The sequence below is a fragment of the Podarcis liolepis genome (genome assembly GCF_965112155.1).
Source record: "Podarcis liolepis genome assembly, chromosome: 10".
Lineage (NCBI taxonomy): Eukaryota > Metazoa > Chordata > Lepidosauria > Squamata > Lacertidae > Podarcis > Podarcis liolepis.
This window is the reverse complement of record NC_139562.1, coordinates 54,599,294-54,621,045: the sequence shown is the minus strand read 5'-3', so window position 1 is coordinate 54,621,045 and position 21,752 is coordinate 54,599,294. Positions and strand designations below refer to the sequence as shown.

Sequence of the window (21,752 nt, the reverse complement as noted above, 5' to 3'; positions counted from 1 at the left end):
TTTACGCAGCATGGACACAGAATAACAGTGCAGTCTTCGCCTGCTGAACATCAGCTTGTCTTGTAGTTATTAAAGGCACATGAAACAGTTAATATAATAAGGGGCAATCCTTTTAAAAGAAACTCTAAGAACTCGGCAAAAATGATCAAAATTTCAGATTTACCTCATCCCAGAAGGCTGTTACTTTATCCAGCTCAAGCCCTGTGGTTGTTAAATTATACTCCAGAGTTTTGTATTCTTCTTTTTGCAAGAAATCCTGTAAATTTAATTTAAAGTTTTTCAGGCGCCAATACATATAATGCAGCATACTAAATTCTGACCACAGAACATGTCTTTTAAAACATTTTCTTGTTCCAGCACAAATTACTTTTAATTAAAAAGAAGGCGGTTGTTAATGGACAAAGTCTATCCACGCCAGTGAATATTCATCTTCAGATGGAGACTCCCTACATAACATGCAAGTGAGATGGCAAGATCATCATAACTGCACATATGAACCGGCTATGTCACCCTTTGTTTTTGGTTCCTTAACGCTATCTCCCCCTCTCCACCTATCAACTTAAAGACCTCCAATAAGAATTTAACCTTACACTTTTGCACTTGAGTCTAACTGCAGGTAGATCTAAACACAGGAAAAACCCACTATAAATAAGTCAGAAATTAGATCGTTTTAACAAAAGAAAAAATCTCTATGGAAAATCACATTTTAATATTTCCTGCTCTCTGCCGCCATCTGGTGTTGCATGTTTATAGTGCATTCAAATCATTGTTTCTTCACTAATGTAGCTGAGTCCTGCATGTAGAAAGAGGCCCTGTCATGTATTACTCATGCAAAGGGGCAACACAAAGGCAATACAAAAGCACTTTGAATTGGGCCCAGAAACCAATTTGCTCAAACTGTTTTGGCCCAGTGAGCAACCTGGTCGCTGAATTCTACACCAGCTGAAGTTTCCAAACCATCCTCAGAGGCAGCCCCGTGTATAACATGTTGCAGTAATCTAACCTAGAGGTTACCAAGGCCACCTGAGCCTCGAGCAACAACAGGAGATTCAGAAGTTCAACCATCTTAGTACCCACACCTTCAGAGGGAGTGCAACTCTTTCAACAGCAAGCAACCGCCCATCCATCCAGCCTAACAGTGTCTCAGTCTTATTTGGATTAGGCTTCAGTTTATTTGCTGTCATCAAATAAAACAAGCGATCACTTTACATACACTCTGAAGGGGGTGCAAACTGCAAACCCACGAAGGTGCACTCAGATGGCTCCCTGCACGCTTGTAATCAGCCTTAAGGTTCATGTTTGTATCCTCTCGACAGCATATCTGAGCATATGTGTAGCACAGATAACAGCAGTTGGGTATTAACTATTCAACACATATTTGCAGTAATAAAGTCTTTCAGCCAAATCTTCAAACCAGGTGTTTCGGCCTGTAAATGCTTAGAATGCACAGAGATGGCGCCATTACACATTCCACGTTTTCCCCATCATTTTATCTTGGTTTAATCCTGAAATAAATGTTGAACCTGGATCTAGACAACCACCTTCTAATATCTGGTCGTCGCATGCCTGTCCTCAGATGCCCTTGGGCACGGCTATTTAAACAAAAATGATCTTGACAATTATGTTTTCCTTTAATGAAATAAAAACTTTGAAGCACCATTTCCAAAACAGAGTTGGAGCATATAATTGTTAAATGACTCAGCGGCTTCTCATTCTACAAGTCTCACCACAAAGAAAATGGTCACTTCCAGGGGTTACAGGGCAAGCCAAGGTTATGTAGGACAGGAGAGTTTACTGTGGACACAGGCCAGCCCAAAGTTAAACAAGTGGCACCATTAGCCATGGATTTTGGGACGCAACTCACCCCCCAATGGTTCTAAACATTTGTGTCCCTGCTTGCAATACCATCATAATGCACCATATTGCCTTAAGAGAGTTTAAAATGCAAAATTGCACGTACTCCAAGCATTATTTTTATTTTATTAGGGTTTGCAAACTGTTTCTTTTTTGTTTGCTTGGGATTTTTTGTTCTAATATTTGGAGGACAGCAGCAAATCCACTCTCTGCATTTATGCTTTGAATGGGTAGAATGGGCCAATGCTTACCTTCCTGACTTTCTGTGTTTTCGTTTCTCTCTAATCTGTCACCTTTTTTTGTCTATGAGAGCTAGGAGGGTTTGTTTTTTTGTTATAATCTTATGTGCACACACTTTGGAACAAGATCTGTTGAACACAGTAGGATTTATTTCTGTGTAAATATGCACAGGATCCAGTTATACCATATATTTTTGTCGATGGATGTGGTGGGGTGGGGTGAGAAAAGGTTTCAGTCATGCACGGGCTGTCGCTATACTCAGGAGACAATGGGCACTGGAGGGGAGATGCTGGTTGAGGAGAAGAAAAATTGAGCTATCCTTCCCAGCTTGGTACATTTTACTTATTCCACAGGTGCTTTCATAAACATCATAATGCATAGTTGCAAAAAAGGAAATTAGTCAGATATCATGATGAGAATATTCAAAAGAAAAAGAAGTTCTTGGAGGCTAGATAGTCAACATAAGTAAAAAGTAAAAGGTAAGGTAAAGGACCCCTGAACGATTAAGTCCAGTCAAAGGCAGCTATGGGCTTGTGGTGCTCATCTTGCTTTCAGGCCGAGGGAGCTGGCGTTTGTCCACAGACAGCTTTCTGGGACACATGGCCAACATGACTAAACCACTTCTGGTGCAACAAAACACTGTGACAGAAACCAGAGTGCACAGAAATGCCATTTACCTTCCCATTGCAGCGGTACCTATTTATCTACCTGCACTGGCATGCTTTTGAACTGCTAGGTTGGCATGAGCTGGCACAGAGCAATGGGAGCTCATGCCATTGCGGGGATTCGAACTCATGATCTTCCGATTGGAAGCCCAAGAGGCTCAGTGGTTTGGACCACAGTGCCACCCTATAATACCACCCATCTGACTGGGTTGTTGGGTAAGGTAAAGGTAAAGGGGCCCCTGACCATTAGGTCCAGCCGTGGGCAACTCTGGGGCTGCAGCGCTCATCTCACTTTACTGGCCAAGGGAGCCAGCGTACAGCTTCCGGGTCATGTGGCCAGCATGACTAAGCCACATCTGGCGAACCAGAGCAGCGCATGGAAACGCCGTTTACCTTCCCGCTGGAGCGGTACCTATTTATCTACTTGCACTTTGACGTGCTTTCAAACTGCTAGGTTGGCAGGAGCAAGGACCAAGCAACGGGAGCTCACCCCATGGCGGGGATTCGAACCTCCGACCTTCTGATCGGCAAGTCCTAGGCACTGTGGTTTAACCCACAGTGCCACCTGCGTCCCAGGGTTGTTGGGTAGCTCCCAACAAAATATAGTAAAATATATAAGTATATAAGTATATAAATATAGTAAAATACATAAGTAAAGCCCTGCTGGATCATCGAGTTCAGCATCTGGTTATCACAGTGGTTGGTAAGACGTCCATGAGAAATCTGGTATCACCATTCTGTGATTCTGTTGAGGAGTCTGACCCTTTTGGGATTTCTAGCTTGTTGGACTCTTTTTGACATACATAGTGACACCATCTCCAATACACCCTTGCCTGTCCTTCTTATAGAGATGACAGCATCCCAATGGCACTCTCCATTTCCCCAGGTTTCTGCTATGTACAATATAGCTAGGCTTTCCTTTAAGACCAAGCACTCCTGTAACTATAAGGTCAGGAGTTAAGACTGCTTGCGAGGTAGAGATTGAAGAGCCTTTAGCAGATACTGCTTCTACATCAAGAGTTGAGGCAGCTTGTGTGGATGTAGGAATGTAGCCACAGATACAAAGAATTAAGTGGATGAGGGCTTAGACACATCCATTGTGTGCTTCACTTCTCTATAGAAGTAATACACCTGACCATCTAAAGACAGTGCCTTGAGCAACACTGGCATCTGTCTCTCTTTCCCTCCCTCCCTCTTCTGATACTCTCTTGCGTCTCTGCCTCCAAAAGGCTTGAACAACTGTTTATTGCAGAAGCCCTGGCTATAAGCTCTGCAGGTGAATGGTGCCACTGAAAGGCACCTCTCTTTGTGGCAGGGCTGGCAGCAAGACTGCCAAGGAGAGGGGAGAGGAGGCTGATGCAACACTCCACAGAGGAAGATGTTCGAAAAAGGGTGAGAGGCTGCCAGCTCTGCAGACAAGGGGTGACATAACTGGGCTCCTGAGCCCCTTAGGGGTGCCATGGAAAGAATGTAGTGGGTCAAGGGAGCCGTGGACTCAAAAAGGCTGAAAACCTCTGATCTAAAGAGATGGGGCAATTGGACTAAAGAGGTCTAACAGTTAACTTGACTTTCCGATTGAAACCACTATAGACTGTTTTTCCACTCTGATGAAAGGGATTTTTCCTACAAAGTAGCATTGTATACTGAGGACTTTTTCTTGCCCCAAACAAACTGGTTCATGCTGCAGTCCTATACATACTTACCTGGAAGTAAGCCTCATTAAACTCAATGTGCTTTACATGCATCAGATACAGGCTGCAATCTTCTATAAACTTGAAAAAAAGTAAATCCCATTGACTCTCAACAGGCTGCCTGAGCAAACATTTGGAGAACTGCAGCTGAAGTCAGCAATGACCTCAGTCAATTGACATTTTCCTCATAACAACAGTGGAGAAATACATCAAAACGGCTTCTACGAATAGCATTTAATGAAGTGCAATAAAATATTGCAATGTACTTTCAGTGATAAATTGGCAAGATAATATACTACAAAGGATTAGCTTCTATTCCTGTAGGGAACTGGGTTTATGTATTGTACCTGTATTTTGTTTATTGCTCCAAGAGAATCATACCATGTCTGCACAGCCCAAGGAAACTGCCTAGTGACTGCCATTCGAAGAACAATGCAAAATGAGATGGTGGTAAATATTTTCCTGAGAATAATTCCGTTGATCAGTGCGTATGGAAGCACAGCCAAGAACACCACAAAAAATCCAGAGAAGAAGAATGCTGAGCTATTGAAATATCTCACATAAGCAGCTTTTTGGGTCAGCTTCAGTTCAGGTCTGTCAAAGAGAAAAGCAAAATGTGGAAGTCATTATACCTGGGGAAAGGTATGCCACCCTAAGAGCAGAAGCAGCTGGGGCTGCAAATAAATGCTTGGAAAACAGCTTTAGTGCAGAATGTGAATGAGGGTGGCACAAAAGTACAACAACTGATCCTTCGGAATAAGGTACCCCTGTGGTGTAAGTTCAGCTGTGAAACAGTGACTGGCCCAAGATTGCCTAGTGAGCTTAGGAATTTGAACCTACATCCAAAACTCTAACATTCACACTACATTTTGCACAGGTCAACACTTCAACTAAAAGGTGTGTTAAATCAGAGCTGCACATTCAGAGACAAGGGAAATCCCTAAAACTAGTGGGCTTCTAGGAGCATCCATCTAGCAGACTATGACAGCAATGTTATTTGCATGTGTTCTGCCAACGAATTGCTATGGATCTCAGAAAATATCAGAGCCCAAAGAGTTTGTGGATAGGGCTAATGTGACATTTTCTGCAAAAATCCGGGTATGTCTTTACACAATATGACTAGGATGAAAGCGGTTTCATTTCCCTGTTCTTCTGTTTCTTTTCTTGCAAGTGATTATACTGCATCTGCAAAACCATGCAGTTTTGAAAAGATTCTAGACCTAGAGACGGCAGACTAACTATTGTCCAAATAAGCTGAGAATTTTTATTAGTTATCTTCTTGGTTTGCTTCTGTAGGGTGGGTCAGCAAAGAAGCACAACTAGCATGCAATTCTGAATAAAAGTGTGGGGGGGGGAGGAGAAAACTCCATTCGCAATGCAATTTTTATAAGCAGAAAAAGTCCTGATGCAGATGTTAATAAGGAAAAGGAACAGCTGTGTAGCTCTAAATGCTTGGATAAACTGCTTCATCAAAATATGCAGCACTTTGGGAAATTATGAAGCTCTTTATCAGCTTATTGTACACCAGACTCACAGAAATCTCTGTATTGTACAATAGTGCAATAAAATGACAGCCGTGGGTTGAGCTTTGGAGCACCCTTTACCCCGATGCAGCACTGTAGCAATAAGAGGTTAATCACTCAGTGAACACATACATCATCAGGGCTGCATTGGGATTCAGTTCCCAGAGAGCCCCTGACCTGTACATTGCTTGGCATGGGAATGGAAGAGATCTCCAACACTAAACCAGACTGTGGAAATGTAGAATTCATTGCATGGCCAATAAGACAGCGAACCAAAGTGAGTCTTGGCAGCTGGAACCTAATGCACACTGGGGTGTGGAAAGGACAACTCTTTGTCTCCAGTTTACAGCCCAAATCAAGACTTTGATAGGATTTCAAAAGGAGGAGACGCTATGCAGATTACAGCCTATATATGTTAATGGTTAAAGTCAGAATGAACAGGTCCCAATCAGAAACGGCACACATGTTTGGGGAGCACGTGAAATCAGTGGAACGTGCTTCCATCTAGGCATGCTTAAAGCTGAGGTGAAAATCTCAGAAAGAAACTACTAGCGGGTGAAACAGCAAAAGTATATGTTGATGAATAATTTTGAGAAGCAAAAAAAAAAAAAGGAAAGTCAAACAGAGTTTCTCAAAATACAAAATGAAATAGGCCAGAGAATTAACGGGAAAGAATTTTTAAATGGTCAAAAGATACATTTTCACAAGCAAGGTGTCCCAAATCTATAGCAAAATCTGAAATTGATAAAGATCAATCAACTACTCTCTTTTCCCCCCATTACATCTTTTGAAGGTAGGCATCCAATACGGATTGTTACACTGATGATTGATTAATGAAAGCGAATGTGCTGTTTCTTCTTACTCCTTCCCTACCATATTCTTGCATTCTGTACCTAAAAATTATAATTTCAAGGAACACCAGAGCCTAGGCTTGCACTGAACTTTCTTCACTCCCTTTCTTTGAGTTGGCTCTAACATAGTACAACTCTTTCTGGTTTCTAAACATTTTGAGCCCCTGCTAATTCTAACTGAAATGCTGCAATGCTGAATACAGTGGTGCCTCGCAAGACGAAATTAATTCGTTCCGCAAGTTTTTTCTTCTTGCGAGTTTTTCGTCTTGCGAAGCACGGTTTCCCATAGGAATGCATTGAAAATCAATCAATGCGTTCCTATGGAAACCGCCTTCAGACCAGGTCCGGGGACAGTCTGTCCCCCGACCTCTTCTGAAGGCTGGGGGGGGGGACAAGGGCTTTTCTTCCCACCGCCAGCCTTTAGAAGGCTGTTCTGAAGGCTGGCGGTGGGAAGAAAAGCCCTTCTCCCCACCTCCCGCCCCGCAAGCTCCGGGGACAGGAAGGCTTCGCTGCCGCCCGCCAGCATTTTAAGATCGCCCAGGACAGCAGAGAAGTCTCCGCTGTCCCGGGAAGGCAGGGGGGGGAGCAAAGACTTTTGCCCCCCGCCGGCCTTCAGAAGAGGTCCAGGACCTCTTCTGAAGGCCGGCGGTGGGCGAAAGTCTTTGCTCCCGACCGCCAGCATTTTAAAAGAGGTCCCCGGAGATTTCCCTATGGGCTTTCGTCTTGCGAAGCAAGCCCATAGGGAAATTCGTCTTGCGGAATGACTCAAAAACGGAAAACTCTTTCGTCTTGCGAGTTTTTCGTTTTGCGAGGCGTTCGTCTTGTGAGGCACCACTGTACTGCTGCTACTCATATTTAACACTCGTACACAGTGTGCCAGGCATTAAGGCTACAAGCTGGTTTTTCTTCTAAAACAGAGAAGGGACACACCCAGTACCACAATCAGTTCTGTATATCAAACAGGGGGGGGAATATTTTTTTAAAAGGAAAACACATAGTAATCATATAATAAATAGTTAAGGAAACAAATTGCCTAAGTTCCGTATGCAATAGACCAAGATGAAAGAGCTACAAAACAATCCAGTTACCTGATTATCCAGTATTTAAACATTTAGTGTTGGCATTGAGGACTGGTACGGGGTTTTTTTTAGCTTTGTGCAGGGTTGGAATGTGAAACTAGAATGCTGAATAATCTGCATTATTCATTTCTGTGGAGGACTAGCTTCTTGGAATTTGAAATATTTTTCCTGTTCTGTCAGATACTGTAGGCCAGAGATGGCCAAAAATGTGGTTCTCCAGCTCCTTCCATCCCTGACATTTGGCCATGCTGGCTGGAGTGGATGGCCAACAATATCTGGAGGGCTACAAGTTCTCCACCCCGATAAGCACACCAAAATGCAAACTTTCATTTTAAAGATTAACCTTGGCCATCACATATTTTCTAGAGCTTTAGTTTCAGTCCTCCAAAACAGCCTGACAGCCACAGAAAAATAGGGGTTGAGATCATTACTCTTTTAAATTTCCAAATTTTCCCCGATTTACCTTATAAACTCAGCTCTATCTTCCAGAGGTAAAGCCTTTGCTACACAGCCACCCAAAAGAATCACATTTCTCCTATTTAAATTTGTAAAATGCGCAACACAATGGTTGGACCGACAGCTTAAATGCCTAACCCAAAATGGCCCAATACATTTCATTATAGGATGAATAGGGCTAAAATAATTTATCTCGTTTGCAGGGGATTAAAACTTTAGGGAAGAGCAAAAATGTCCTGTTTAATGAAACTACCAAATAAACCCACAGGAATAAAGATTACATGGACAATATTGGAGGGGCAAATACTTACTGGCGCACATTTTCAATCATGTTTTCCATTGCATTCTCCCAACAGTAAGCTTTGACTGATTGTATATTCTCAATCATTTCTGCAGTGAGTACAAGTCTCTCATTGATCTTTCCTGCTCTCTGATCTCTGTAAAACATATCAACACAGTTATGTTTAGTACCTATCTGTATATTCTTGATACCATTGGAAACATGACATAGTCTGGGGGGAAATGAAGCTATTTTCTGAGTTCTTCAGAAAATACATCAGTTGGAGGAGTATAATTGCCAACAGGACTCAACTCATCACCAGTTTGAGCTAACCAGGCAGTTAAATGGCTACTGGCCTGCAGCTTTTATAATTTGTGCATAATAATAAACCTAAATTATAACAATCTTCCAAGTTAAGGTAAAAAGATAGACTTGGCGCATTTGCTTCATTTAGAAATGAGATAAATCCAAAAAAAACCCTCAGAATTGCTTCGTAGGAACAAGGAGACCCTCTCCAAATTTTAGAGATTTCTTTTTACTCTTCAACAGATTCACATTCAATGCTATTTCTTTTCTTTTCAAAGTCCACCAGGTTGAATCAAAAGGTGTTCTAAGCTTCTATAGCTCAGATGGTCATTTGACTTTTCCACTCCATAACTGTCTCCATCACCAATAGTTTGACAGCATCAGAGTGGCGGGGGGGAGGTTCATAGCACCCCCTCCCTCACCAGGACCAACCTCCCATATGTCTCATTCTGCAATGGCCATTTCACCTGGTCACTGCGCAAGATCGTTATGTAACATTCTATAATAGCCCTTGAATTTGCATATTTTCCTCTTCTCTCCCTGTTCTTTTTTCCCTTAGAATAGCTACCTGTGTCAGTAAACTTTCTCTGGCATATAGATAAACCCAACCTCAAAGATCAAGCACCTGTGTTGATTTGCAGCAAGAACTGAGAGTACATATGTTCTTTGGAAAATAATAATTCACACCCGTTTCCGCTTGTAGTAGCTATTGGTCGTGTGTGTGCGTGCGTGTTTGTGCGTGTATCTTGTACATATAAAAGGCAACCCCCAACATTCCATCTGTGCACCTCTGTAGTCCCCCCCCCTCCATATATAAGTAGATTATTATTGCCATTATGGAGAAAATTAAGGCAATATAATCATGGGCAAAGTTGTGGTTTGTGCAAAATTTGCCCTCCATTCCTGATACTGTGATCCAGCCCTCAGTGACAGGAGTTTTTGATAGATTTTGGCAGAGCTGATGATGCTTGACGACTCTTTGTTCTAGCTGCATCAACAGGTGAAAGCTTTATGGCAGCAGAACTTGCTGGAGTTATCGGGAGACTGTGGAAAGACACAGGTGTTCAAGCTTGTTTCAACAGATCCAGCTTAATGACTCAACCTTGAATGACTTGAACAGCATAGCCAATCTAGACATTCCTCTTATTCCAGGCCTTTGCATAATTAAACAATCTATGTCCTTTTAAACTGGGTGTCATTTGTATTTGTTATTATGCTATATATTTTTGTGTCTTTATATTGTAAACTGCCCTGTGACCTTCAGATTAAGAGCAATATAAAAACCTATCAAATAAATATCTTAAGTCATTGTATGTTGTAAACCATCATTGGTTTCATTAACAGAAAGATCATATGAAAATGTGTAAATTAATAGCCGAGTGAATTAACAACCATTAATGCCTATGAAAACTTTGGTTCCTCTAAAAACTGGAAGTATGTTCATGCCTAGTTTTGGATTATTCCCTAATTTACAAGTATTAAATATATTCCCTCCAAATGTAAGATCCAATATATGGAAATGTAAGATCCAATATATGGAAATGTAAGATCCAATATATGGAAATGTAAGATCCAATATATGGAAATGTAAGATCCAATATATGGAAATGTAAGATCCAATATATGGTATAAACACATACAATATGAGAGCCCTGTTAATAGCAAATTGTTGGCAGGATTTATTCAGAATCTGTCATTAGCAAGCTTTTAAAACCCTTAATATTTGAAAGAAATACCCGCAATTGCTTTGTCACCTGTATTTCATCATCATTCGCCCTAGCCAGGCTTGGAAAAGGGCAACAAGAATTAGGAAACCGAGTCCACAAAACGCCGAGGCCTGCAGCATCTCGCAGAGAAGTCCCATCAGCAGCAAGACTTGTAAAGGTGCAATCCACACAAAATGAGCTAAAGCTAAACCCTGGGGAGGAAAATCACAGCGTTGCTCACTGGTAGTATGCAAAGATAGTCACAGGAAAGAAAATAGGCAAGAGGGGTGGAGAGTTATAGGCTTTTCCCTAGTTCCTCCTCACATTCTCCTGAGTCTCCATCCCCATTCTCTAACCTCATGTCCATCACTGAGCCAGTGTGGTGTAGTGGTTAAGAGCGGTAGTCTCGTAATCTGGGGAACCGGGTTCGCGTCTCCGCTCCTCCACATGCAGCTGCTGGGTGACCTTGGGCCAGTCACACTTCTTTGAAGTCTCTCAGCCCCACTCACCTCACAGAGTGTTTGTTGTGGGGGAGGAAGGGAAAGGAGAATGTGAGCCACTTTGAGATTCCTTAAAGGGAGTGAAAGGCGGGATATCAAATCCAAAAAAACTCTCACTCTTCCCTCAGACAGGACAAGAGGTTAGACCAGGTTTATTTTTCCCAAATCTGGGCCTACTCTCTATTCCCTGTACTGAACATATCCAGTCTTTGCGAAGGAGGTAAGAAGTCCTTCCCACACAGTTCCCAAGTCACACTATCTTGGTCTGGCTCTCTCCGAATAAATGTATTCATAATTTCATTCACGTATTACATCTTGTGTTGAGGGAGCTCTGGCTGGAGTTGCCCTGACCTCACTACTGCCATGTTCCACCCTATCTTTGCAAGCATAGTGCCACACCACCCACACTAACATGCTGTTGCTGTTTTCCCGTAGTATGAAAAGAACAGCAGTCATCCCGTAACCCTATGCAATAAGCAAGGCACAATGGTGGCTTCTGCCTTTCAAACTCATACTCTGTCAGGGCCGGCCTAAGGCATTTTGCTGCCTGAGGCAAATGACAAGATGGTGTGCACCTCCTGGTTCCATATACAGAAACCCGCTGGACTGGCAATAAAACCTTAATAAAACACTGATACAGTATACCTGAAGCAACAGCCTTGTTTAGGTGGATCAGGACGTGCTGTGGAACATACATAGTTTTGCTCCCCAAGGCAGTTTACCTCACTTTGTCTAATGATAGGGCTGGCCCTGTATCCAATTATTTCTGCCCATGGGGGCAGAATTAGGTACACTGCACTCCTGAGTAGTTTTTACTGTGTCTGTCAAACATCGTGAGGGAAATAGCAGTGAAGAACTGTTATGGCCTTGAGCGGTAATTATCCACCCCTAGTCAAGTACGAAATTTACAGTGAAGCAAGCACATATAGTGGTTGTTCAAGCAGTAAATCAGCGGTACACTGCCAGGCACACCCTTAGTCAGACTGGAGTGTGAAGGAATGTTGACGACAGAGTATGCCAAAGAAGATAACTGGCTGGGAACTGGCAATCACATATATTTCTCTGTATTTTGTTTTATAAGACACATCAGGTAGAAGGGGGTGAGAGGTGGAATATAAGTATTTTAAACAAATAAATGAACCACCTAGATCTAGAAATGCTGAGATGCAAGCCAAGCAATGTGTGAATAATATTGCTGTGCTAGCATACCTAATGCGGTGACATTTATCTTCTTCTTCTTTTTGTAATTAGCTCAAGCCACACAATTCACTAAAACTATTCACCACACCCTGTTAACTTCAGCTCCAGTGATTCAAAGCACTTTAGAATGGCCTGGAATCTAGAAATACCCAACCTCTTGCAAAGAAATGCAATACATTAAACATGATTATATTAGCACCAACATACTTCATCAAATTTGTTCAGATTGTTTGAAAGGAGGCTAACAAGTTGTCCTGTGCTTATATTGTCAAGGACTCTGCTTGATAGTTTTAAGGTCTGAAAAACAAAACAAAATAAAAATTTTTTTTAAAAAAACAAACAACAACAATCAAATACTTAGATGAAGCAGCATAAATATCATATCACACAGCTATTATCAACTAGATGTTAGTAAATGCCAATGGAATATTACTTCCTACACAGGAAAGCATTAATGTGTGTGAGCCTAGGCTTCTTTACTCAAAACTACGGTAAGTCCCACAGTATTGAAATGCGGTTTCCTGTTAAGTGTTTTATGATTTCAGTCTAAGCTTATTTTATCTATCACACTCTAATATATTCTGATACGATCAGCATGCAAATACTGACCTTTTCTTCAATGCATCTACTGCTATTTCTAATTGTATTTACATAAGGCAATATACTGTATTATTCACTCATACTGAGCTGATTCAGGTACAACAGCCAGACCCTGTTTCGGCTGTCAGGTCTGAGCCTTAGACACTTAAGCATTTTTCCCCCAAAACTGGAAACCCACTTCAAACCACTGTTTCCAATTCTGGTTTGGAAGGCATGCAATTACATTGCTGATTCCAATGTAATAAAAACATTTAGGGACAAGGAATCAAAAACTATAGCAGCTCACCTGCTGCCTTGGTACCTCTGGCTTAACCACTGGGAAGTATATTTGTGGAGGGGCTGTAATTCAGTGGTTGTTATGCCCCTACAATATAAATCCACTTCTGAGGATCTGGTGGAAGATTATCTAGAGCCAACAGAAACTCAGGAACAGTCCAGAACAACAGCCAAGGAGAAGCCAGGACAGGCAAGGGTCCCTCCACACAGAAAGGGAGCTTGGCTTTTGAATTACATGCAGAATTACTCCCGTGTCCTCAGGAGGCAACACTGCCTCAAGACAGGTGGACATCCTCACAGTCAGGAGGAATGTTTAGATTCTGAAGAGGACTCCTTGCGAGTTAAGGGCACTCAAGAGTAGGACCCTTCTCATCAAGAGTACTCTCTGCAGAAACTGAGAAGAGGTTGTGGCTGTTAAGTATAGTAACTTAAGTCACCAAAATCGTAAATGGTTGTATGAATTACTATGTGTTTGTATTTGATTGGTTGGTAACGGAATTCTAGAGAAGTACCGTAGTTTTCATGTGATTGGCTGACATTGGTCACGTTTGAGGTATATAGTGAAGGAGAGACTCCATTTTATGTGACGCAAGATGCCTTAGAATCCACTGTGAACACTGCTAAGTTGAGTAGGGTGTTGGAACGCTTCTTTCTCTGCTTGTAAGAAAGGGAGCGAAGCTGCAGGAGAAGGTAAAAGTGGAAGACTCTCATGGCAGCTGCAAGGCATAGCCTAATTGAGATACAGAAGGCTAAGTGCTTAGCTCTGGAAAGAGAGGAAAATATAGTTGTTTGGGTGTTTGAGGAAGAGACTGTGAGCCCATGCTTGGAGAAGCGTGTGACTGTAAATATCATGTTTTAATTTGTCAATAATTTTCTGCAGTGTTAAAGTTTTTGAATATTAAAGTCTGCACATTGGTTTAATTTCCAAAGAAAGGGTGTCAGCCATATGTATGTGTCAGGGAACTGCCATCGGAAGGAAGGGAGGTGAAAGGGCTCACACAGGTTGGGAGAGACTCAGCAGCTGAAGAGGGAACCAGTAGGGGGAGAGGAGGTGAGCTGAGGGAAAGGCAGCTGGAGGGATGGCTCAGAGACACTTCCAGCGAAAACAGTGGGGAGGTTTCAGGACCTCCTGTAGGGACACCCACTCCTCGCCGGAAACTGTCACGCAGAGAGTCCAGAAGACGTGTTTCCGTTAAGGAGCTTTTATGTTGGAAGCGATTCCGAAAGCAACCACTGTCGGAATCTGCTAGCGACTGACGGAGCCATGTTTAAGGGGCTCCGTTACAGACAGAGGTTTGCAAACTTGACCAAACTCTGAGGGACTTGGATTTTACACACAAGCAGCTCATCGTCCCATCACAGTATGATTTGAGCTTCCTAGCTGCATTTTCGTTACTCTTAATTCAACAGTGGCTGAGTCCAGGGTGGAGTTCTGGTGGCTAAAAAGTCTCAATGGGAGGCTGGAATGCTGCTGAAACAATGTCTTGATACCAGGTCATACCTGGGCCTGATTGTCAGCTTATATGGACCTAAAATTTGGCCTGTCCCTTGACCAGCCTTTCACCTGCCTGAACATCTGCTGACCTGGACCTTGGCCTGCCCCTTGGCTTGACTCTCACCTTAGGCCTTGTTGGAACCAGTGTTTGTCTAGAATTCTCATCATCCAACTAGCCAAGGAGGGTTGCAGATAAAATCCCTTCCCAGCCCTGTCAACGTGCAACTAGGGAACACTTATATCAAAGGTAGCATTTGGTAAACAACATCAGAAGCAGCCATTCCTCCCCCAACACCAGGTATTATGCAAGACTCCTGGTTGAAGCAGGAGCAGAGCCAGGGAGGAAATCGGCGCATCCAAGGAGAGCAGGGAGTGTGTGTACCTATGGATGGCCAGACCATTGCTGGTACAGCGTGAACCATTCGGCAAAATTTCGCTGGTTATAACGCACTGAAATTCATCAGAGATGCAATAAAATATGAAACTAGTCTGAAACTAAAATCTGGTATAGTAGATTTTTAAAAAAGAATGTTCTGTTAACATAGGGTTGGTTTCCAGATCAAATAATCACTTCTAGTATCAACTCAGTGCATGGTTTATTTAGTTAGTTAAATGTGTGTATCTCTTTTCCAATCAAGGAAGGTCCACAAACTGCTGCGCAATAAATAACCAAAAAACAATAACATCAAGAAACAAACAACAAGGAAGCGTATTAAAAACAAAAAATTGAATCATAAAAAACACTATATCCACATTGCACAACACTATATCCACATTGCACAGAAATGTTATAAACAGCATCTAAAAAGGTGTCTTTTTGTACCACTGGACTGTTTCCACAATTGCAATGCGAGCCAACTATTAGGATCCAAGTCTTCCATGGATTTAATTGTACTCACAGCTCATGTAAATAAAAGACAAGTCCTACCTTTTTGTAGATTAAGCTGAACATTGCTATCCTTATTTGCATCCCGATATGATGGAGGCCAAATATAGCTGGGTGAAGCAGCAACATCCGCGCAACGAAGAGAAGGCAGAGTCCTATGGCTAAATAGTAAGCTATTGATCGTTCGTGTGAATTGGACGGATCATAGGAAGCAATAATTCTCCCCAGCAAAAGAGGCTGCACAGATTTCGTTACTTCCTGCGGAAAGGGGGGGGGGAGCGAAATGTCAATGTCAATAAAACTTGAAAACCCTCTGGCAGTCTTAATGTTAATATTTGTATAATTAAACTAAGGTTCTCATCCAATACAGCTTGTACTTGGTACATTGGGATTACACAGTATGCAAAGCCTTGCTTCTGATTGGCAAATGAATCCCTGCCCCAAATCACGCCCTGCCAAATCTTTTAACAAAGGCAACAATTTGTCAGTTAATTCTACCACAGTTATACGGTTGTTGGTTTTCATCTTCTTGTGGTTTGCGGTTCTTTCTCGTTCATCTTTCTTTGCTGCATATGTGGGTTGTTGGTTGTGGGGCAGAACTTGCCTCAAGTGGTGGGTGCTGGGAGGGAGTGCTGAAGGGCAAATCTGCGTGGGGCACCCAGTCTCCCTTCCAAAATTAAAGCTAAGAGTTTGCCTTGAGACCTTGGAGTTTCCTTGAGACCTATCAGATCATAAGTGTCCTTTTGTATTCTGTCCTTTAAATGACCTGAGGCCAGTGGTATGCATCGATTTCTCATTATTTTGTGTAATCACTTCCAACAGATCAATTGGCAGAGCTGCTATTCATACGATGTTTTCAGAAATGGTCTAAAACTTACACACTGAATTATATAGCTCATGTTTTAAGTACTCACATCCTTTTACATGATCACATATAATTTTACAAAAAAAGATACACAACAGACTTGTGTTGGAGCAACACAGCAGTGTTTTTAGTATACAAAGAGTAATATTTATAAAAGAACAATTAAAAAGAGGCTTGGGCAGGTGTGTTTGAGTCCATATAATTCTAGGATCAAGCACCAAAAATAATGATGACAGCTGTTTTTATATGTGAGTATGTAAGATTCAAGGGCAAGAACATCACAGAGTTATTTCATATATCTTGAGATCCAAGAAACTTCTGTCGTGGTCTGGTATTTACAATCATACCATTTGTGCAGCAGTGGGAATGATACTATTTGCTAATGTTTGTTGTGTATATACCATACAGAGATAGCAAATACGTTTTCAGATTATTGTACCAAAGTGATTTATAGCACTTACAGGAATATACAAGGAATGACTACTGGCAATATATAACGTTGCTTGCTGACCCTAAAGGGTGAGTGGGTGTCATGGGAATGATTCAATATAGAACCACAGGTACAACAACTTCCTTGTTCAATTTATATTTTGGCAAGAAGAATCTCCATAGTGTGAGAATGTGAGCAGGCAGGCAAGTTAGATGGCGATGCTACAGTCGGGAAAGTTACTAACCCAGTGTATTTAGGCATTATTTGTGAAGGTACAGAGTCTGTACATAAAATGCATATTGCCTGTTTTCACACACACCTTCAAAAACTGTTATACTTGGTATTCTTCATTCATTTAAACCATATCCCTCACCAGCCCTGCTGCCATGTGTCCTTGAAATCCAATACCACTTTTTGCTTGCATAATGGTAAAGGGAAAGGACCATTAGGTCCAGTCGTGGCCGACTCTGAGGTTGCGGCGCTCATTTCGCTTTATTGGCCGAGGGAGCTGGCATACAGCTTCCGGGTCATGTGGCCAGCATGACTAAGCCGCTTCTGGCGAACCAGAGCAGTGCACGGAAACACCGTTTACCTTCCTGCTGGAGTGGTACCTATTTATCTACTTGCACTTTGATGTGCTTTCGAGCTGCTAGGTTGGCAGGAGCAGGAACCAAACAACGGGAGCTCACCCCGTTGTGGGGATTCGAACTGCCAACCTTCTGATCGGCAAGTCCTAGGCTCTGTAGTTTAACCCACAGCGCCACCCGTGTTTGTATAGATGGAAGCTAAAGAGCTCTTTATAGCACACTTTTGCCTTTGGTTCCACCCACCAATGCCATCTGATGCTTGGTCGATGATTCTTGGTCGATGGTCCAGAAGGGTCCAGAATGTGACCCCCAGGTTGAAGAAGATTTCCCATTTCTCATTTAAACATAGCCCCATTATTGATGCAGCAGAGCATGCTGTTCAGAAGACAGTGGCATTGATGTGTTACATCTTTACAAGAAAACTGATGAAATGAAACCACAGCAAATTAGGAAACATGTTTTACCCAAGCTGTTGCGTGCAGCGTGAAAAATTACAAGGAAGGCACAGGGAAAACAGCAAGAATGAACAGATCAAAGAAAGGGTGCAAGAACATTTTAAAAGGAGCGGGGAGGCCAAATGTTTCTTTCCTGCGCTTTCTGAAGTGAATGACAGGGAACTTCCACATATTTCAGCAGAGCAAAACAGGGGTGGGAGGTGGATTAAACACCAGTTTCCAGCACTAAGTTTCCTCTTTTATGCTTGTCATGAGCACTGCATAGTATTGGAGTATCATGTTGCATAACGCTGATTCACACACCTTGTTTTATTTGATATACCATGATTTCTTAAGCAAATAGCAGTGTCGCAAGTAAACACATAATGACTGCAATCACCTTTTTATGGCCCCAACATAGGAATTTTTTTATCCATTTAAAATTACATTTCATAGCAGAGTATTTTACACACGTGAAATCTTCGTATGCAACTACTGACAACTGCACTGTGACGTTCTCAAATCTGGAACCTTTCCAAATCTCTGGTTCAAAGGCCTCTGGAGTATTAGAGCAGCTGTTACTCTAGAGGTAACTCCAGAAAAGAAGCTTAAATAAAGTGAAATCTAGTTCCTCTGTTTCTTTATCAGTCCAGAAACAAAGCCCTAGATCTCTACCTTCTCCCTATATGTGATGGGGGAGAAAGATCATGTTTTCTGTCTCTGCCAAGGTGTATTGATCTTGACCGTTTAGGACCCAAAACAGACTATTATCTAAAATTTCGTTGAAACAAATGGTTTTTATGGTCAAATAACAGGTGCAAGCCAAAGACGATAACTCCTATTTAAAATCCAACAAAGTACTTCCACTAGTACAATAATTTTTGCTTATGCAATGGAACTTCCCATCCCTCTCCTATTCCAAATGTGTCCCCTGCTCCCCCCCCCCATCTGTTCCTTGGACTGGGGAAACCCCAGAAAATATTTAGTGGGGTCCTTAGGGAGAGGAGCCATATGGAAAGCTCCATTCTGCAGCCAGAGGTTCTTGCACTGGCAGAACTATTCCGTTAAATAGTACCCCACTGTTTTCAATAAGAAATAATTGCACAATGCAACTCTGTGTTCTGGGATAGTGTTAATCAGGGTAGGGTATTAAGACCTTTAGAGGCCCTGCATATGTAATTCAAAATTAAAATGATGCTAACTCATAAAATAAAATTCCATTTTCTAAAAATGAGACAAAACTATTGTGTATATATGTGCATATAGCTCAGAAGGATACATCAATAATAAATCATAGATTTGATTGCAACACATGACAAGATCTGATTCACTCACGTTATTTTATGTTAGTAGAATACTACCTGGTCTAGGTGAGAATAAGTAATAAAAAGGCAACAGGAAAATGGTTCAAAAGTCTTTAAGGAAGTCTAGGAAAGTTCTGATTTTTACCATGATGACTACTTTGATGCTTTTTGAAATATCAAATGTCATTTTTCTTCGAAAAACATTTCTCAGCTTTTGGATAACCCAGCACTGGTGTTAATATTCCATTCCACTGGTGGTAGGAATTGCATAATTCTTCCTTGAGTAAAGACCGGGAGCATAACCAGACATACCAGTGAAAATGCTGAATCACTAGATCTCACCCATAATCTTAAAATTATACTCTAGTGGCCATGGTGTGCAATTATGCTAATCTTGGGTGTTGATAAAGTTGAAGTGACTATAAAGTTCTCACTTCTGCCTTAATTACCATTATTTACTTTTTTTAAAAAAAATATCTGACTGGCTTAGGAATGTTAAATGTGGCTTTATATTTCTTACATTTTTTTAAAAAAAGAACTTTCTGATTTGGCCTCTTTAGTGAAATAAATAAATTTATTATTAATGTCGTTTTCCATTCCTGCTGTTTTTGTGTTATTTAGAATGTGTGTCACTTAGGAAATGCATGCTAACACAGAGATATGTTTTAACAGGGTAATATATAGGCTCCAGTGTTTTATTTAAATTGGCTCCAATTCAATCAACCATGATTCCTGTAGGATTTTAAAAAAATGAAACTGAAGGCATTATTTCCTTGCTCTTTAGAACATCCCAGGCACAGGGTAAAATGATGTAGGATTGCAACCCAACAAGCAAAGTGGAATAAGGTAAATTCTTACCCCTAAATATAGTATTATTCCATAGAACATAAATTTCCAGAAAAAACATCTTCTAAGAGCATTGATGAGTCTGGGTTTTTTCTTTGAAGCCAGCTCTCTGTCCCATTCTCTGGTGGGGAGAAAACACCATTAAGTTGTGTGACCAAATACACAGCTCTGTGACTCTAGCATAGTTCAGCTCACTCAAGTATATCCAAGGAGATTTAGCTAGGTGACTGATGAAATGAAGGCTTTGCAAAGACCCCAAAGATCTGATCCTCAATTACTTGATAGCTCAATAAAAGTTCAAGTGTAGTTCAGCCACATATTTGGCAGATCTAAATACCTAGCTATACATCATTCTGCAGGGAGTTAATTCATTAAAAAGGTCACGTTGTATGTTTTAAAGAAACCTGTTGTACTCCTCAAGAGCGATACACAAATAATAGGCAAATAAAGGCTTTGAATCCCTTCCAGTCTCCAGAAGTAAAAAAAAAAACAAAGACAAACTATTCTAAAGTATTCTATTTTGTGACTTTTTCAATGTGCTGCATATAAAGCATGTCAGCTACTGCTGAACAGACTTTTTGATACTATAATTTAACTATCCAGTACTCAGAGGAAATGCCCAAAAAAGATTTCGCTTTAGCTACAAACTTGAGCACAGTGAAGATAATCTCACTGAAATAAATAACCTTGGATGGAACAGCTGTACCAGGTTTTGTCCAGTGTAAGGAAACATTTGAGATCCAACGGCCCAGTTCCAACTTCAATCATCACTCAAAAACTCAGCCGCAACTCAACCATCTATCTCTGCCCTGAGGTGCCAATACTCCCATACTTGCTGGATCTGTTCCCATAACTCAGGGGTTGTTCAGGGGGTTGGACTCGATGGCCCTTGTGGTCTCTTCCAACTCTATGATTCTATGATTCTAACTCCATCCAAGTAATTCCCCTTTCTCCCCACTACCACGGACACCCTTGGACCCAGGCCTGTGCAGAGGGCAGGGCAGCTGCATCCTAGGCCTCAGGGGGTTAAGTTGGTAGGAGGGAACTGCCAGGGACCAGCTGCTATTTGTTTGTTTGTTTAAGTTTATAACTTTACTCTAGCAAGACTCCCACACGGGTCCTCAGACAAACCCTGCACAGTCCTGCTTGGACCTATGAAACCATACTTCCTTCCTTTATCCTACCATGACACCACTGGTCACTACCATCAGCCATCTTTCTGCTGTCACTGACTCCTCCTAGGATGGAGAACAAAAGCCAAGTATCTCTGTGTGTATGAGCTTTTTTGTTGTTGTTGTTAATTATGGAAGCTGGACAGAGAGACTTGACTCCAACTTCTCCTAAAAACCTAAATGGGAAGCAGGGTCTGTAGGTGTATTCATGACATCAGCCTTCCCACCCTATGCTCAGGTTGTATATTTTCAATCTAAGAGCTTTCCCCTTTCTTAAATAATTTAATTTACATTATTTAAATGATTACATTTACATCATTTAAATAATTTGCAAGTTCATAAGCTTTCATTAGAAGACAAGCTAAAATGAAGAATGACTATTTTTCCTCAGGATCTTGTAAATCCAATTAAACCCCTAAAAAAAAACAACGTACCAGTGTCAGATAGCTGAAATATATGAAGACCTGGGACCATTCTTTGGTACCAGATTGTTTAATTACTGTGTG

General features: G+C 41.5%; 1 protein-coding gene across 6 annotated transcripts in view; it reads right to left on the bottom strand.

Moving 5' to 3' along the window:
- Window positions 1-21,752, bottom strand: part of CFTR (CF transmembrane conductance regulator) — a 91,920-nt gene that overhangs the window by 54,121 nt on the left and 16,047 nt on the right. For 5 of the 6 annotated variants that reach the window (XR_014516576.1, XR_014516577.1, XR_014516578.1 and 2 more), the window contains exons 3-9: window positions 20,087-20,195; window positions 15,651-15,866; window positions 12,559-12,648; window positions 10,700-10,863; window positions 8,671-8,796; window positions 4,798-5,044; window positions 164-256 (exon numbers count right to left, since the gene is read on the bottom strand). Coding sequence is in view for 3 of the 6 variants with exons in the window: in XM_083463296.1 (XP_083319422.1) it covers window positions 164-256; window positions 4,798-5,044; window positions 8,671-8,796; window positions 10,700-10,863; window positions 12,559-12,648; window positions 15,651-15,866; window positions 20,087-20,195 (1,045 nt within the window). In the remaining 3 variants the exon portion in view is untranslated. Of the gene's footprint in view, window positions 1-163; window positions 257-4,797; window positions 5,045-8,670; window positions 8,797-10,681; window positions 10,864-12,558; window positions 12,649-15,650; window positions 15,867-20,086; window positions 20,196-21,752 lie in introns of all 6 variants that reach the window. The other variant, XM_083463297.1, reaches the window with a different exon arrangement.